The 19159-nt window shown below is 40.3% G+C and overlaps 2 protein-coding genes and 1 long non-coding RNA gene across 8 annotated transcripts in view; 2 read left to right on the forward strand and 1 right to left on the reverse strand.

Moving 5' to 3' along the window:
* The window catches only part of LOC138043566 (uncharacterized), a 55810-nt gene that overhangs the window by 24784 nt on the left and 11867 nt on the right, over window positions 1–19159 (forward strand). For all 6 annotated transcript variants that reach the window (XM_068889918.1, XM_068889915.1, XM_068889920.1 and 3 more), the window contains 2 exons: window positions 9720–9823; window positions 10331–10387. In XM_068889918.1, coding sequence (XP_068746019.1) covers window positions 9736–9823; window positions 10331–10387 — 145 coding nt within the window. In that variant the 5' untranslated portion in view covers window positions 9720–9735. The remainder of the gene's footprint in view (window positions 1–9719; window positions 9824–10330; window positions 10388–19159) is intronic.
* Window positions 490–2977, forward strand: LOC138043569 (uncharacterized). The gene has a single exon (XM_068889924.1). It carries the CDS (start codon window positions 645–647, stop codon window positions 1314–1316), a length of 672 nt encoding a protein of 223 aa, XP_068746025.1. The 5' UTR covers window positions 490–644; the 3' UTR covers window positions 1317–2977.
* Window positions 2981–5429, reverse strand: LOC138043580 (uncharacterized). Its single transcript, XR_011131290.1, has 2 exons — window positions 3523–5429; window positions 2981–3418 (listed from the first exon to the last, which is right to left on the reverse strand). It is a non-coding gene; the product is annotated as an uncharacterized lncRNA (long non-coding RNA).

Raw genomic sequence — 19159 nt, forward strand, 5'->3', positions numbered from 1 at the left:
GAAACATTTCGACGAATATCTGAAGTTTGGGGAAACGCACAGACCTAAAACTTGGAGAGGTGTCTTCTTCATTTATCCTCTACAACATCACGAATTCTTGACTTTTTCCACTGGATGGTTTTCGATTTATTTTTTTATTGCGTGACAGTGAATTCTGCTATTTTTCGCGAGCGGGAGTGCGAAAATCCAGCCGTATTTTTAGAAAGACAATCCGAAACCTTTGAAAACTCGTTAATACCTCTTTAGAAATCGAAAATAAAGATTGGCTTCATTTTTGACGGTGGCCGCGATTTTATAAATTTTGCTCGATATTTCTGTGCATTCGCTCTTAAGTACTATTTTGAACTTGTATAATTATTATATAAAAGGGGACAAAGGGGAGGACTCCTCTCTAGTTTGGCACACACATTAGACGTGAAGCTAGGGTCATCGGTCACTTCAACAGAGAAGATTCCTTGTTCGGTCCACACAACAAATTGACAATAGGGAACTTAAGCATCGACAACGAAATCGACGACGACGACGTTTGCGAACCGCGGTGGACTGGGTATAGGGTTTCGTTTTCAGCGGGAAAAACAAAGTTTAAGCATTTTAACCTCGGATCGTCGACGGATTTTTCGCTGGTGTACCCATTTCTCGTCATCATGGCATTTAGAGACGTTCGCAATCTTCTTCTTTTAAGCCATGACGATGGAACGATCAATGACGAAGAATTTCTTGTTCTTAACGACCTCTACGTTTCAAAAAATGCAGACTTTCCATACGACTCATACACACCTTTTGATCTAGAAGAAGTCGACGAATCTGAGTGTTTGGCGGAATTTCGCTTCCGAAAGCGAGATATTCCACGGCTGTACAATGTTTTACAAATTCCTGACACTCTTACCTGTGACCAGCGCTCGGTGTGCGATGGAGTTGAAGGCCTTTGTATGCTACTTAAGCGCTTGTCATATCCATGCAGATATGGAGACATGATCGTCCGATTTGCGAAACCCGTGCCCGTGCTCAGCATGGTTACTAACCAGATGATCGATTATGTGTACAATACTCATGGCCACAAGGTGTTGCAATGGAACCATCAAGTCTTGAGCCCTGCAAACTTACAAAGCTATGTTGATGCTATCACAGCTAAAGGAGCGCCATTACCAAATTGCTTTGGATTTATTGATGGCACGGTGAGGCCTATATCCAGGCCTGGAGAACACCAGAGAATCCTCTACAATGGGCACAAAAGGGTACATGCCCTGAAATTCCAGAGCGTTGCTTTGCCCAATGGCTTAATTGGAAACTTGTATGGCCCAGTTGGTAAGTTGTAGATAGCTCATCTCTTTCAAGATTCATGCATGAATGCAACCACATGCACATCAATTTTAAGCCTCCCTTCATAAAACAGTGTGCAACCTTATGGAGCTTGGTTACAGACACTAAAGCTATGTGCATGTAGCCAATCTAACCTTGTATTATAACCGGTTTTATTTCTATGCTGGCCCCAGTTACTTGTAGTGCTCATTTTATTAGATGGAAATTATACCTATATTATTTTCCTTCTAGAGGGAAGAAAACATGATGCAGGCATGCTGACAGACTCTCAGTTGCTTCGTGACCTTGGCCAGTATGCATTTAGCCCTACAGGTGCACCCCTCTGTGTGTACGGTGACCCTGCATATCCTCTCAGAATACACCTTCAAGGTCCCTTTAAACATGGCATCCTGACACCAAATATGGAGCTGTATAACACCAACATGAGTGCTGTGAGAAGCTCGGTTGAGTGGTTGTTTGGAGATGTCATCAACTCCTTCAAATTCAATGATTTTAAAAAAAATCTCAAAATTTTCCAAAACAGTGTAGGCAAGATGTATGTAGTTGCAGTCATACTTCGAAATGCAATCACATGCTTATATGGCAACAAGACATCAGAATTCTTTGACCTCGAACCACCAGCTCTTGATACATATTTCACTTAAGAAACTAAGTTTGTATTATATTCAGGGCAGCATACCTATCTTTCTAAGCCCAGAATACAAAATAAATTATAATCTCAAAGAAATAACAAAAAATGCATGTAAAAGGAAATATGTTTATACAATCATTGTGGAAATATTATGTGCATCATGGATCACCGACTATAACAATTAAACATTATTATCATGACTCCAGCCAGCATCCATGCATCCTCCTAAAAAACATTTGGAAATTGTGAGGACTCCAGGGGGATCAGTTTGGCCTAGTTCTGGTTACTTATTGCAGTTGAACTTAAACAGGGGTCAGCATGTTTGGTGTTGTGGGAATTTATTTTGAAATCATACAACGAAGTGTATTACTATAGTGAAGGAGGGCAACATGCAAATGTAAAGCGAAAAATAAATTGAACCTGCCTGTTCATTGTGCAGCTCACCTTTAAAATTAAATGAAATAAATTCATTCAACACCAGGTCACTTAAAAAGCAACACTTTTATTATAGATCCAATTCTTCGCAGTGTAAACGCCCTTCCAAAAAGTTCGGGTATTTCTATAATAAACACAACTATGACTTTTAAAATTAATGCAGGCTGATAATTGCAAAGGGGTAAAGCTAATTCTCAGCTCAACATACTAAGGTCTAAACCGATTTAATACGAACATACCACAACACTGGAAAACAGCAAAATTCAACTCCAAGTAGGCTCTGATAAATAACCGTATCAAATATAAACGTAAGGAAGTCAAGGCTTACTTGGAGTTGGCGTTGCTATTTTGCAGCATTGCCATCAGCACATTGTTTTGGTGAGCGAGCATTGCTTGGATGTTTTGTTGTTGCAGCTGCTGCTGTCGTTCCATTTGTTGCATGAGGGAAGCAAACATAGACTGTTGTTGTTTTGCTGCTTCATCTTGTTTAGCTGCTGCAATCTCCACTTCCCTATTTTTGATTTTCAGTTCCTCCATCTTCAGTTCTCTATCCTTCTCCGCTTTCTCAACCGCTTTTCTCATTCCCGTCCTCGCTTTTTCTTTTCCCTTTATCTTTTAATGTTTGCAGTGCTTGGAGCCTGATTTCTTCAGCAGCTTCTTTCTCCTGAGCGGCTTTCGCTTTTTTCTCTGCACTCTGCTCGTCGATCTTTTCTTTTGCGTTTTTTTCTCGCTCAAGAATATCTTCCAAAAGGATATCCAGTTCTGTTTCTTCTATTTCAATTCCTGACGCCTTTTCTTCGTCGCGAAGTTTCTGTTTATGTCGTGAAGTTAGTAGGGTGTAGCGGTCGCGAACTGCTCTTCCAGTGACTCTAAACTTTGGCTGATTAAGACTGTTGAGATGAACGGCAATGCTATCCCACACTTGTCCTCTCTCTGGACTTCTAACTCTGAAACTGTAAGGTTCACTTACAATAGCTTCTCGGCACATTAGCACATCATGCTGGAAAGTCCATTGGAAATATTTCGTGGTAGCTATAATAAAATGAGGGTGAAATATTTTAGTTCAAAACGTAAGAGGGTAAAAAGTACTAAAATATCAATTCACTTGGTTTAGTTCTCAAAAGATTCGGCCTTACATTTCTTTTCAAGAGGTTGTTGTTGCTTTGCCGCCATTGCAGATTTCATCAACCTGAACCTGAAAGGATATTCGTGCTTAGTATGGGAAGAATCGACGATACGAATTCAACAATTGGCCAGCTGGGAACCCCAAAGGTTCTACTTTCAGTGTTTCTCATTTAAAATGGGAAACAAAAGTGATTTATAAGCAAAAAGCATTGTTTTGCACTTACGTTTTCACGAGAACGCCAAACCCACAAGAATTTCGTCGTCGACGATCCCTGGACGACGTTCAAGCTAGTTCGCGCCTGCGCAGAACATTCGCGCGCGAAAATTTCACTTCCGGCAGTCGTCGTCCTGCCATTTCGTCGTCGATGCTTAAGTTCCCTAATGTTTCAGCCCACTTACAAACATTAGTACTTTGAAGTTGATTTCAAAGCAAAACCGTCACCATTTGTGTGTTACGTTAGATCGCACTTTTATCTCGTTAGCACAGTATCTTCTTCATTTCATGTTTCTGGTTTATTTCATTATCGCCTCCTCGTTATGTAATTTAATTAAGTTTAGTCTCGGATTACGGTATATTTGAGGGGGTCTGAGTAAATGATTGAGTTTATATCGCTGTTGTGATCGTGATCGTGCTATCCCAAGCTTTACATATCCATCGCTGTGTTTTTTTTACTGGGTTGCCCTATGAGAAACCCAGTCGGAAAATAGGTAGATTTCCGTTTTAGTATTTTTTTCCGTGTCGGTAAAAGTCTTGCCTGTTACTCCCCTGGTGAGTGGTGTCTTTGTGCATAGAGCCTTCTGCGCGTATTTTCTTAGGATCGAGAGGGTAGTGGAACTGCGTAGATTTCTCTGGTGGACACAGTAGAATCATTAACTTAGCCTGCAATGGCGTCGAAAGTCATGCAACGCGAATGGCGTTTTAGTGGATCCTTAAACAAAATATACCCTTATGGAGCTCAATAATAGAAAATCAGTTGGATAAACTAGGCATGAATCTCAAAAGCGACGAGTACTGGACTTCGACAACAATCTATCGCCCGTCGAGACGAAATCAAAGTGAGCAGTATTTACCTGAAGTACATGGTAATTTGACACAATTGAGTTTCTTGTCTTCACGCACGCAATGAAATAGGAAGAGGTTTTCGCCTCTAAGAGCAAATATGTTGTTTGTTTCAATAAAATTTTCGCAGGAAAGGGATTCTGTGGTATTTTCTGCCTTTGTGAATTATAATATCATGTTGTGTATTGAATTTTCGAGCTTAAGGTTGAAATGTGATATGGGAGAAGTGTTTTAGTATTGCTCTGTAAGCAGGAAGGGTTCACAGACCTGTTGGAAGCGTGCTTGAGTTTCAACAAAATGAGCCCCAAAATCAGTGAAAACTTGTGACGCAGATGAATAATAAAGTAGCTGCTATTTCCAAAATGATGGAATTACCTGGTGATAAATAACGTCGTACGCGTCTTGGAGAGTAAATTTTGACTTTGCATAAATAAGAGTTGGGCGATTGTGATCTTTGTTTTGACTTCGCTCATTTCATTGTCAAACTTTATAACACTTGACAGAAAAAGAAACTTACAAAAACCCGGTATCTTGCCATCATTTGACACAGATGCTTTTACTGTTTGGCGAGTAAACATGCCGCGGTAACTTAATCACGGCGCCCGCTGAATTCCGGCCATGTCACTTTCGATTTTGCAATTTACTTGAACGTAGCAAAAATCTCCCAAAATGTTTGTCGCTGATCGTAACTTTTTATATTCTATATTCACGGTTCAAAATTAATGTTGTTTCCATGTCGTAAATATTTTATTCTCGATCGACCGTCCGGGAAACTTCCTTCTGCTCTTTCTTATCAATAGTTATTTGCTTTTTCATCAATATTTGTTTTGCATAAAGCAAGCTAACAGGATCTGTACCTTGCTGAGGTCGCATTTGTTAGCGTTAATACTTTAGTAGTATTTTCGGTCAGATGTTTTTGTTTTTTATGAGGGGTTTATTGTTTTGGTCTCCCATCCTAACACTAACCCCGCGAAACAGGGCTTGACTTCAGTGAAGTTTAGTATTACAAAGCTGTCAGATGCTGAGAGGGCGCACTTGTCGTGAAAAGAAGTTGTGAGGGAACTTGAAAATTATCAACGTGTCAGCCCAGAAGCCAATGTTTCTCGCTTCTCTTTTATTTGTTATTCTTCAGAGACTGGAATGCTGTATTTCAATACCACACAATTCAGTGCCTTCTGATTTTCTGTAGCACGTACCACAGGCAACCCAGTGTATGCTTCACAGAAGCATCTCGTTTTTCCAAGTACTTAGGAGCTTCACCAAAGTAATTCAAAGTTTAGGAGAGTAACCAAAGTAATTCAAAGTTTATGTTGTTTCCATATGCTTGGTTTAGTTGCTTGTTTCTTTTTACTTATGAGTTTCCCGTCGTATAAATTATGTTAAATCGCTTCATCGCTATTCATCTATTGTATTTAGTTGCGCATTATTCTTAGTTGTGTTGCGTTTTTTAGTTGCCTTTCAGTTCGAACCGTAATCGTTTATCATCACAACCACATCGCTACTCTGCTACTTGGGAATAAATAGTGTTAATTTTCATTGACAATTCTGCTCGTGGTGGTTCACGTTACGCATTCAATTTTGCTCCTAATTCACAAAGCTACGCTATCCCGTGACCTTTCGAAGGTCACACTGTGTTGCCACCGATTTCCAGGGTGAAGAATCAGTGTTAGCTTCTTTTGGGTGAAGATCTCTGTGCTTCCAGTGGCACTTATATTCTACAGTGCTCAGTGGTCCTCAGTGTTATACAGTGCTCAGTGTTAGAACACTGGCATTTCTGAATATTCTGAATATTGTCACTCCAAGGAATGGCTTTGACTTTGCAATCCAAAAGCCCTTAGAGGTCAATTCCAGGTTGTGGTGGGTATGGCTCACAACCCACTTACATGCATTGCAAGCACTGACTTCATGAAGTAGCCCCACTCTCTGGCATTTAACGGGGGTTCCATTGTTTGTTTACAATTTCTGGGATGTTAGTGCTTATGCTATTCTCTATTTTCGAATTCCCCATAGTACATTTCGTTTTTCCCCCACATAAATTTTACATAAACTATGGTTTTCAAATATTCCCAAGAGCATTTGAAAACAATAGTTTATGCAAAATTGGGGGAGGGGGGGAGGGCAAACAAAATGTATTATGGTGCATTAAAAAATGGAGAATGGCTTGCACCAACTTTGTGACATTTTTAGCACTATCAAGTTTTCTTGAGAAGACTCTCTTGCACTTTGAAGCGGTTATGAACCCCAGTCCTCACATTGCCATTGCTTTGTCGTGGCGCTTTCAATGTACTGAAAGACAACAACTTCCAAAACTTCTTCCATCAAAATGTTTGCTTCAGTCTTAGAAGCTCTTGTAGTTTATTCTTAATTCGTTAATACCACTCCCATGCTTGTTTTCATTTGATTTAGCAGTTTCATCAACTTTATCTGTCTGCTTCTGTAGCTGGTAATTGGCACATTACCTCTCATCTGGCAGATTAGTGTCTTCGGATGCAGGGACACTGATCTATGACTATATGTGTTCAATTTTTTTTTGGAAGGGGTGTTTTACTTTCTCAATCAACAAATCCTTTTCATAAAGCGCTTCACTTTGGCTACACTCTCATATACATGGATACACTCCACATTGCAGAAATTCCACATATTAAACCATCAGTAAATAAGCGACAATCACGAGGCTCTCCCAAAAGGGGTCCTTGTTCCCTTTAAATATTTGCTTGGGTTGCCTTGTTTTCCCAATTACTTTCAAACTTGTTCCCAGCTTTCTGATCTCTAAAATTGTTTTAAATTGTTTATGCTCCCTTTTTCCCTAAAATAGTTTGACAGCAGCTAGCCCAGTCAAAATGTTTTCGAGTAGTACTGAGGCAAGCTGGCTATAGTATTAGGCAGGAGAGGCCTTCGGACTCTGCTGTAAGGGCCGGAGCCCCTTGCATAGTTTACAGTGATGAACAAAACCTCGAAACAACCTCATCCTGAATACCAAGTCTGACAAATGTGAATTTGAAGTAAGCGGCAGATATTGTGTTGTAGACGGCCAAATAGCCGACTGCCGGCACATATTGACTGGGCTGATCGTCGTTATTGTTTCCCAGTTCAATGAGCCATGTTCCCTTATTCCCTAAAACCCCTGGGAGGCCGGTCTCAATCAACGAGGGACTTGTAAGCGGTGAGGCCCTGTTTGTCGTATTCAGTGTAGTGGTACATTAAATGGATAACCGAATGGCGCCGAGGAGTTGAAATTGTTCATGATCTTGACTTCATCGAAAATGGATTGGGATTAATAAATTGTCTGCATCGTCGGTTTTGTCTTTCTACTAATATAAACGTCATTTGATTCAACTGCAGCGGCGATTTCTATCAGCGAAGACTTCAAAACCGTAAACGCGCTCAGTGAAACTCCATGCTCCTGCAAATATTTATTGAGTTCTGCGATATTTCTGTGCGGAAGTCCCTCTTTAATAGTCATCTGCTTAGACATGTTGAACCTGGAACTGTTGCTAACAGGACTGCTTGCTGAAGTTCGCTAGACTTATTCGTCGTTTTCGAACTAGTAAAGGCCCACTGACAGAGGAGGCTAGATTTACACACACTCGAATCACATTCATTCTGTTTCGTTACTGACCTCAAAGTGCACAAATATATGACAATTTAATACATGGAGGTATTTGTAATAACATAATGCAAGGAATACATTTCGTTTTCGTCCGCCTAGCGATCCTAGCTGTAAAAAACCTGACTCACCCCCGTAAATCTTGTCGACATAGGAGAGTAAAACTGTCGCGTTCCACACCAAATCATAACCATGGAAGTAACTAGTGTCTCTGTTGGGTCATTTCAAAGTCCCACACAAAAAGAAACTAACATTCATATGTCCGATCTGCTCGAATGTCCGAACTTTCGCGGTTTGTTTACACAAAAAGTCACGTGATACTACATGTGAAAGCTGACGCTCAAAAGGTGAATTAGCTATTAAAGACTTTAGATCGAGGTTTGGCGATCTTACCACAAACGGTAAGCCGCGGTTTGCAGTTGGCGGTTTCATGTTAGCCGTCTGCCCATATTTGGACTTAAGATTCGCGGGTTAAATAGCCGGCTTCCATGTTTGTTTTCATTCGTTCGTTCACCTCTGTTTTAGCTGAGAAAAGTAAAGTCAAGTCTCTGCTTACGAGCCAGAAGGCCCATCTGGCCGGCACTTACTAGGAGTATTTCTACTCCCCCCTGGATAGGATGCTAGTCCATCGCAGGGTTATCCCCAGCATTAAATTCGCCGGTACCCATTTATACACCTGGGTGGAGAGAGGCACCGTGAAAGTAAAGTGTCTTGCCCAAGAACACAACACAATGTCCCCAGCCAGGACCCGAATCCGGACCACTCGATCCTGAATCGAGCACTCTAACCATGAGCTAAATTCACAATGGAGAGAGAAGAAAAATTGCAAAGAAAGATGCAAATTGCGCAAACACAGTTTGAACAGAACCCTTGTGATGAAAGCGAAAATATTCTTGCAGAATAGTCTCGAACTGATTGCAATAACAGGAATTTGTTTTGAGGTGACGTTCTCGTTTCCGTTCTCGTCGTCGTTGCTAAGGCTCACTAGGGAGCTTACGCAGAACGACGACGCCGCCAACCAGCTGCAGGCCCGGGTTGCTCGAAGCATGGTTAGCGCTAACCGGCGTTAAATACCATGGAAACCTATAGGTTTTCATACCTCTTAGTCCACGGTTAGCGCAAACCAGGCATCGAGCAACCGGCCCTTGAACATCGCCTAAAAACATTATTTCCTGTTAATGTAACAATTTCGTTATAACCCTAAGTCGTTCAAAAAGGAAAGTGTGTATCAACATTGCAGGACTAAAATTGGCATGAATAGTGTGGTTGTTTGGGAAAAATTATAAAATGTTTCATCAGGTTCTCAAGTCCTCTTCACAACCTCAAATTTGGTCAATTCACGTCGTTGTCAGGACGAGGACGCGAAGAAATGTACCAAAATGCATAACGCACGTGCAGGGCGTGCAGAGCTTTTGATTTTGCTCATTAAACCCATTGTTTTGTGGCGTTCCCGTAGCCGTCATCGTTGTCCTTGCGTAAGCTCCCTACTATTGCGCCGGAGTCTTCCTCAGTTAGTAAATTACACTTTTGTCCCATTTTAGGCATTTGCTGCTCAAGATGATCAAGAAACTGACATTAAGCATTTCTTTTGGTGCACTGTTGCTGTTGCTGTTGCTGTTGAGGCATTACACAAAGGTCCCTAATGGTGCGTAAAATAATTTTTGTATAGCGATATTTCTTTTACGGTTTTCAAACATTGACGTTACATTTCTTTTGATATTCGCATTTGCCAACCACCTGCAATTAGGTTCTGGTTGTCATATTAATAGCAATGGCTGGAGTCACGAGAAACATCGGTATAGCGCAGAAAGTTGTTACATCTTTGGTCTCGGTTTATCCCCGCCCTCAAAAGAAGAGATCACTCCGAAATCGGGAAATACGAAGACGAAAGTGATAAATAGAAGGCGTGTCCGCTGGGTTTGCTTTTGTTAACTCTGACTAAATACTTTCCTTACTAGATTGAACATTGGCTAAACTGACTGACCAATCGACTAAATGACTGTCTCACGCATTACGTATCACACACGTATCACGTATTGCGTGAACAACTGAGTGACTGAGAGAGTGTCTGACTGACTAATTTCCTGATTGTCTAGGCTTTATTGCTGGCAACATAGCCAGTGCTAACCACTGATAATTTCTCGGTTGTCAGGGTATCGAACGTTGGCAAGTACTGATCAATTGCAAGCCTCAAGTAACCAGCGATCAGGTATTATTTTCGTTATGCAGGGGGACGACGGAAAATAGAGCCTGACCCAACTCTTCAGTGGGACGTCTTCCCCCCACTTTTTTGATTGATTGACATTTTTTAACTTCAACCGATGAAAATTACTTCCACAGCGTGATACTCGCGAGTTCTCGCGTGTGGGTGATGTGGAATGAAGAAGGCGCCATTTTGTTTAGCGAGAGGCTTGACACATCCACACGATTAATTGTTGTTGCGAACTGTTGACTATTTTGATCGTATGGGAAGCGCTTATGACAAATTTGTGATCGTTGTGACAAATTTGTGATCAGTGTGGCCCAGTGGTTAGGGCGCTTGCCTTGAGATCCGGAGTTCCTGGGTTCAAGACCCGCTCTGACCACTCGTTGAATTTGATCCTGGTAGTCCCTGGTTCAACTTCCCAGCCGCACTTGTAAATAGCCAACGGGTTTGCCTCCGGCCAGTTGGGATTCTTAACAGTTGGGATTCTTAACAGTTGTTGTTGTGTTCTGTTGTTTCGTTGATTGTTTCATTGGCCCTGAAAAGCCCCTATGGGGAGAGGTCAATTAAGTATGTATGTATGTATGTATGTATGTATGTATGTATGTATGTATGTATGTATGTATGTATGTATGTATGTATGTATCGTTGGGTAAAATAGATGGGTTTCACGCGACGTCATGGCGCCATGTTGGTGGAAGAAAACAAAAGATCTCTCATTAGCGTCTTTTGTTTGTCCACCAGAAGTCGTTTGTTTCTCTGTTGTGACTAGTGTGTCCAGAGATTGGTTGAAAACGTCCTATAAGGCCAGGTTTCCTACCTCATTATGCATACGCTCCTTTGTTTCAAGAAAACAATAGCGATAACAATAGACGCCCTTTGGGACTGTGGCGCTTTTCTTGGAGGTTTTTTTCTAAGTCCATAGACCGAATGCATAAATGGTGGCCAAAAAAATATTCTTTTGTTTATGTTCTAATTAGCCTCACTAGCCTCGTTTGCATGGACAAAATACAAAAGAAATGATGCTTAAGAGCGAGGCTAGTGAGTCTCATTAGCACATAAACAAAAGAATACCTTTTTGGCCGCCATTTATGCGAGTGACATCATGGGTTTAGGGCATATTCTTGTAATGTAATTCTATTATAAAACCGACTCATAAGCTGCATAGCCAATTTGTTTTTTCTGCCATTGAACATTGGAATGGTCAAACCAAGTAAGCTTAATTTTGCCTTAATTTTGTCTCTCTTTATAACCATTTTTATAATGGAATTATATTTGGCTGTTTATCGTAGGGGCTATGTTTGACAGGTTGTATTGGTAGATAGCTTTATTCAGTGGATGAGTGGTATTTAAACACTGGCTGGCTAATTTTATGATTAATTATCCACTGGAAAAAAGTTATCTGCAATTTCAACAGAATGTCAGTCATAGTATATCTTGTTTTCCTAGATTTATGATAACTTTTACATGCTCCCAGCTGAGCAGGTTTTCACATTTAATTAACAATATGTTGAATGCATTAAGATATGTTACTCACTGAACTCTAAGTCCGGCAGATGTTAGCTTTCTGAAGTTCATACATTTTGCAGGAATGATTTCCCAAACAAGGGGATATAAGGCCCAGCCTGACTTAAGTTTAAAATAAGGTGGGCTAATCCTAAGGTAATCATTTTCCTCGCAATCTGAAAGCTCATCAAACAGCATGGCTTTGGAAATCCTCTGTGGGCAAGGGGCCAATCATGGTTTCAGATGCTTCATAGAGGACATGTTTGATGGCTGGAGGTCTCGAAAAATCTTGTTCAAGATTTCTTAAACAGTAATAGCAAGCCTTGCTGATGACAGAAAACACATTTGCATGGTACATGTATAGCTTATTGCTGTTGGCCACTATGGTCTCAATGACGTCTTTGGAGAATCCATGTGATATTGTTCCACTTTTGTCGAACAGTGATATCTTTGTTTGCTCCTCAAGGCTTGCTCTCACTTCAAACAGTGCACTAGGTAAACATTGCTATGGCAAGTCGTTTGTAACTAAATTTAATCTTAGATATATATGTGCAATCCTTTAAATAAAGGTTAAATTTAAAGTCAAAAAAAGGCATCCAATGCAATCAATGCTACCGATGTTGGTTCAATTCAAACTATTTCTTATCATTCAATCCCGTCCTTAAATTTTATTTGCAATTCAATGCCGAAGGCATATTGATGCAATCCAATCTTTTAATTTTATGTTTAATGCAATATCACGAATATTGATTCAATCCAATCCTTAGATTTATATGCAATCCGATACCGCATATATTGATTCAACCCAATGTTCTGTTCATCCTATAACAAGAACATTGCTTAAATCCAATCCTCACGTTGTTATATGCAATCCGAAAAAGAAAAGTTCAATCTTCCTAGGACGAGCGCGGCCACATAGAACCAGAGTAACTTGTGCAAGTTACACAACAAAAGAGGGCGGCAGAGTGTTAAGCGGAATTTGGCATAGAAGTTGAGTGTCCTAAGTTTCTAGGAGAAGTTGTGGGTAGTTGTAATATTTGAGAACTTTGACACAGAAGCTGCAGAAACGCAGGGCCGAAGTTCTTGATCAAACAATTAGCCTGCTTAGGTCGATGAAAGAGTGCGGCTGCAACCTTGACACAAGGGACAAGGAATGATCTCGATTCTATAGTGGATGTGCTTTGTGTGCCTCGTTGCCGGACTATCACTCTGTCTGGTTGCGGATTCAGTCCCGGAAGACCATCTCTCAAAATTCCTGTGGAGATGCTAGAAGAACTGCGAGGACTGGACTTCACTTGGACAAGGATTGCAGAGATGCGCGGAGTTTCGAGGTGGACAGTTCACAGACGAGTAGCACAGAATGGTTTAGAGGGGCTTTGAGAAATGGTTTAGGGGGGCTTTGACGACTTCCCTGCATGAATGACTGTTCCGGATCATTCAAGATTACATAAGCATCCATGGGAGTGCTTCTTTTTAAAAAAAACTGATACAGCTATCATAGGACAGCATATACAGTATATAGGTGGGCTAAGTGGTTAGAACGATTACTCACAAACGGCACAAGGGTTCCATTAATATTGTATTTTGAAAGAAAGATATATTGCTGTTATTTTAACCGATTAGATGAAACATTCTGATCATATCTTTATACAACAACTGGACTGTGCAGTCAAAGAAACCATAATACACGATAACACGATAACTGAAACAAAATACTACGAAAACCACCGATCCGTGGAATGGGCCAAAATTATCGAGTCACTGCCCCGCCCACTTTCGTTAAACATTTTGATGAAATTCCTTTCCCACGGACTTGATGGGGTGACCCGAAAACACTGACCCCCGGTCCATGGACCCCTCTAGGGACTGGGTCCACGGACTGCCTCACGGACCGGTCCACGGACTACCCTTACGGACCCCCTATACGGACCACCCTAAAACAACATAGAAATGAAAATAAATAAAACTTACCAGTTGTCTGGATAGACCACTCGTGTCACTCGTAACGCTCCGCAAATTCAACAGACTAAGGCTCAGGCTCGGGTACAAAGTCTATTAATCACATATCGCCCCTTCCTTCGCTGTGGACCGGAATCCTTCGAAAAAGATTGATAATAAGTAAGTTCTATTTGCATTTGTTTTCCTTCCCTCCGCCATTTTGTTCAGATCATTCTCCCGCGGGTTTGTGAACTCGCCCCAGGCTTCACGATCTCTCTGTCCTGAAAAAAATGGCGGGAGAACGTTTTTTTTTTTTTTTAATGTATTTTTATTCCACACACACACAAAACCAAAACCAATGACAGAAGCACTTCGGTCAACAGCGAAGGAAAAGGCAACACCTGAGCCTTAATCTGATTTGCGGAGCATAACGGCTGAGATTTCACCGGCAAGAGTGGTCTATCCATACAACCGGTGTAAACAAATTTTCAGTTGTTATTTATTTTTAATTCTGTGTTTTTTGGGGTGGTCCGTAGAGGGGGTCCGTAGGCGGGCGGCTTGAGGTGTACAGAACAACCGCAACAATGGAAAAACACGTTTTCAAAATTTATCTCTGATTTCTTTGATTTTTATTTTTTTATTTTTCTTTTGGCAATAGCGAAAAAACTTCCCACAAACAAACCTGCGGTGAAGTCTCTCCCTTTCCCGATAATGTCCTGTCTAATCTTCATCTTCATTTTCAAGTCTTCTCCGAGAGCCTTTCCACGATTATAGAGCCTTCCATATGCGCTCAGTTCTGCCGTTATCGCAGTTATTCCAAATTTGACAAATCGTAACTAGTACTAAGCTGGCCGAACTGACCGTAACTTTCCTGACCGCGTGTGTCGCGATACAAAGATCATATACGAAAACGAAACGTGAAGGTGATCTAACACTTATACGATCGAAGTGTTGATAAAAAAAATCAATCATGAATTCATAATCAGTGATAGAAATCAAACTAAATCAATTCAAAAAACAGAACAATAAATCCCAAGTCATTCACAACACTAAGTTTAGCCTGCACCTTACCATGAATAATAATTAAAATATGCTGAGATAAGCTGACCACGGGGCGTTACAAGGAACGCCTAAATACATATGCTATTGCGTGTTGTTATATTTTGGGAGTCATACGATTAGTGCTAAACTCCGCCGGAGCATCTCTGCAATCCTTGTCCTAGTGAATCCCAATCCTCGCAGTTCTTCTATCATCTTAACAGGAATTTTGAGAGACAGTCTTCCGGAATTTTTTCTTTTTTCCCCATCTGTCGTAACTGTACAGAGTAATAGTCCGGCAACGAGGCACACAAAGCGTGTCAAGGTTGCAGCCGCACTCATTCATCGACCCAAGCAGGCTCTTTGTTTGATCAAGAACTTCGGCCCTGCGCTTTTGCAGCTTCTGTGTCAAAGTTCTCAAATATTAGAAAAATTTAGCATCGCGTTTCCGTGAAACGGGAAACGTCAAACGGCAGGCTGTTGCTTGTCATAAAAGCATGAAAATCATCTTATTCTAACTTTCCTCTCTTGTTTTAGAAGTTGCGCGGCATTTGTAGATAACAGGCAAAAAAAAGAGCTAAAATCAAACCAGCTTCTTTGATTTTTGGCAAAACGCAAATTTCAGTTTCACGTTTGCCGTCTGCCGTAAACGCAAAGCTAAATCTATCTGTTCTACCCACATTCTTCTCGTAGAAACTTAGGACAATTAAATTCTATGTCAAATTCCTCTTCCCTCTCTGCCGCCATCGTTTGTTCTATAACTTGCACAGGTTACTCTGGTTCTATGTGGCCGCGCTCGTCCCAGGAAGATTAAACATTTTTTTTCAGGTTGCATATAATAACGCAAGGATTGGATTAAATGAATATTCTTGTTATTGGATTGAATCAATATATGCGGTACCAGTTTTCATTAAATATAAAATTAAAAGATTGGATTGAATCAACATACTTGCGGCATTGAATTGCAAATAAAATTTATGGACTGGATTGAATCGTAAGAAACAGTTTGAATTGAACCAACATTGGTAGCATTGATTGCATTGAATGCTTTTTATTGCTTTAAATTTAACCTTTATTTAAAGGATTGAACATATTTATCTAAGATTAAATTTAGCTGCAAACGGCTTGCTATACATTCTCCATCTTCTTCTGTCACAGTTCTAGTAGGGCCCATATATTTTTGGAAACAAGTGCTTTATCAAAAACTAGGAGAGGCTGAGAACATATGTTGCATTCTAAGTGACACCTATCTCCTAGTCAGATATACTTCCTCCATACAAACTACTCACAAATGTAATCCAAACATTTGGGGAAATTCCTACAAGGGGTTTCGACAAAACACTGACCCCCGGTCAACTGACCCCCTTACTGACCCCCCTACTGACCCACTATAAAATCAATGGGAAAATGAATCCTGCTTACTTAAGCCTCAACAACCCTTTTTAAACGGCATTGTTCAACAGTATTTAAGTCTAAGCACCCATTTTAAAAAGGTTAGTTTTCGATTATTGTTGTGATGGCCGATTACTTCATGTAAGCTAACCTTTTTAAAATGGGTGCTTAGACTTAAATACTGTTGAACAATGCTGTTTAAAAAGGGTTGTTGAGGCTTAAGTAAGCAGTATTCATTTTCCCATTGATTTTATAGGGGGTCAGTAGGGGGTCAGTAAGGGGGTCAGTTGACCGGGGGTCAGTGTTTTGTCGAAACCCTTCCTACAAGACCTTTGAAGGTTTTGTGGGACTTGTGTTCAGAATAAAGTTCACTTTGTTTCTCAAGATCTTGAGTCTGGCATTTTATATTTCTGTGCAGGTCTATTTTGCATCTTATGTTTTCAAACTCGCCCTTAATCTACTCTTTTGAAGACCATATAAGTAAGCTTTCTAGCATCAATTATAGGTAATTAGCCCATGTTATAGTTATATCTGAAACAACTTGCTCTGAAATACTGAACCTAAACGCGAGATCACGCTCAAATAAACCAAGTCTTGAACGGGTCAAAAAAAAAAAGCCAAAACTCATCAATCGGTTACAACCTCCTGGCGCAACCAACATTTTGTGTCCAGGAAACCTATTTCTTTCCCTGTCATGAAAGGAAATTTATCTTCAATTTATACGAATCAGTAGTAAGTATCACGTACAAAACTGAAATAAGTTAATTTTGGGGCATTAGGCTCTACATATTTCCAGAATTCTGATAAAGTTACATAGTCTGCAAATCCGGTATAAAATTTTATATCTTCATTACTGCAAGCTGGCTATAGTAATAGGTAGGAGAAGCCTTCGGACTCTGCTGCAAGGGCCGGAGCCACTTGCATGCTAGGCGGGTCCGGGGGCATGCTTCCCCGGGAAATTTTAAAACTATTGGCTTCAAATGGTTGCATCTGGTGCATTTTAGGGTAAACTGAGCCCCTATTAGATAGCATTAAGATAACAGTAATGAAGAGTCACACACGACTTTCGATTTTCAAATTAAAATTGCATTCCGCCAGAAGCATTATTATAAAAAAGGATAACTTTTGTACAAGCAAGTACTTCTCAACTGTGAAAAATGAGAAACTCAGTTGCTAAAAGTTGACTCATAATATGTGATAGAGTCATTTAAACTGAAGGCTTCAGATCTTCTAATCATTTGAGCAATACATTATCTCAATGTAAAGCTATGGGTTTCCGGGGCTAAACACCTGATACCGTTTGAAAAAAACTTAGAAATTTGCGGAATCCCAGCGTCAACCTGACGAGATCGTTTGTACACCATCTTGTTCGTACCTGCAACACCCGTGACCGCTGACCATCTGTTCGGCTCGCTTTCCCACGCCATTAGCACGCAATGTTCAAGGCGTTCCTATAGAAACGATTGTGTGCGGCTCGTGCGGCTCGGATTTACGTGGTGTATATTTAGTTACAATTTGAACTGGAAGTATTTAAGAGACCTTATAGCCTGGGAAACGATGAAAGCTTGCAGTATGCAGTCGACACGTAGTGATTAAAGGGACAACATAGTAAGAGAAATGATGATACTTTATTAGTATAATTTGTACTTTATAGTTTACAGTGATGAACAAAATCTCGAAACAACCTCATCCTGAATACAAGTCTGACAAATGTGAATTCGAAGTAAGCAGCAGATATTGTGTTGTAGGCGACCAAATAGCCGGCTGCCGGCACATTTTGACTGGACTGTTACTACCTGAAATTCTTTCTAGACCAAACTTGGAAATCCTCTCCTTTGCTTTAAATTCTTGTAATTCTTGAGGCAACTTTCCATTTTCCATCTTTATTTCTTCCATCCACTTGTAAAGTGTTCAGTGGTGACCGAATACAACATAATCTTTTTGGAAATCGTCTGCAATTTCTTCCTGGTCGTTATATTCATGAGCACTCTCGGCTCTTGTTATCCCTTCAGATTTCTCAAATTTCCGCGCTACAGAGCGATCCTTTATCCACTTTTGTCCAAGGAAAGACCGATGGTACGCTTCAAGTCTCGTCTATGACCAGTCAGAGTCCGTTTAAAATCCGTCGGCAAGAAGTGTTCAGAAAAACAGAACCTGTTTCCTTCCGTGGCAAAGACGCCATCTCCTCTTTTCATACGAATTTCCCACTTCTTCAGTTGTTGTGAGTCCGATGGAAACGCACGAAACAATAAATCGGGTCGATTTTCACTTTGGTCATTACAGTTTGCAGCTGTGTAACTATCATCATAACTTTATTTATACTCGAATCAATTGGAGCTTGTTAGGCTCCTATAGCTAGCGTATACAGCTAATGTTTCGAGTTAACAAATAATTAATGAAAATTAGTTGAGAACTACAAGTATTCGAGTCAAAAATCGGCTAAAGAATAAGCGGAGAATTTACACATTAATTAGGAAATTGAGAGGAAGTAAAATTAATTAAATGATATACGACTAAATAATAAAACTAAATAGTATGAAAACGAGAAGATTGAATAAAAATCTATGTACAACATAAATAGCAATTACAAGTAACGAATGTTATTTTTCTAATTTGAGATACAAAATTTTTAATGGTGGGAGCAGTTCTTAAATCATCCTGCAAGGAGTTCCATATCTTCAGACCGTAATACCTGAAAGTATGGAGTCCATACTTGGACGTGTTTGCTCTTGGTAGAATAAGCCGCTTCATTTTACCACGCAGATTACATTTGTTACTTCTTAATGACAGAAGACCACTAAAAGGTGTTGGTGTAGTTGCATAGATGACTTTGTATATGAGTATGTACATGTCCTGAAACCTTTTATTTCAATGCAGGCTTTGCATATTTGCCTTTACTATAGG

Source organism: Montipora capricornis, chromosome 3 (assembly GCF_036669925.1).
Source record: "Montipora capricornis isolate CH-2021 chromosome 3, ASM3666992v2, whole genome shotgun sequence".
Taxonomy (NCBI): Eukaryota; Metazoa; Cnidaria; class Anthozoa; order Scleractinia; family Acroporidae; genus Montipora; species Montipora capricornis.

Excerpts from the sequence above, each read along its gene's own strand:
- LOC138043569 (XM_068889924.1), top strand. The coding sequence starts at position 645 with ATGGCATTTAGAGACGTTCGCAATCTTCTTCTTTTAAGCCATGACGAT.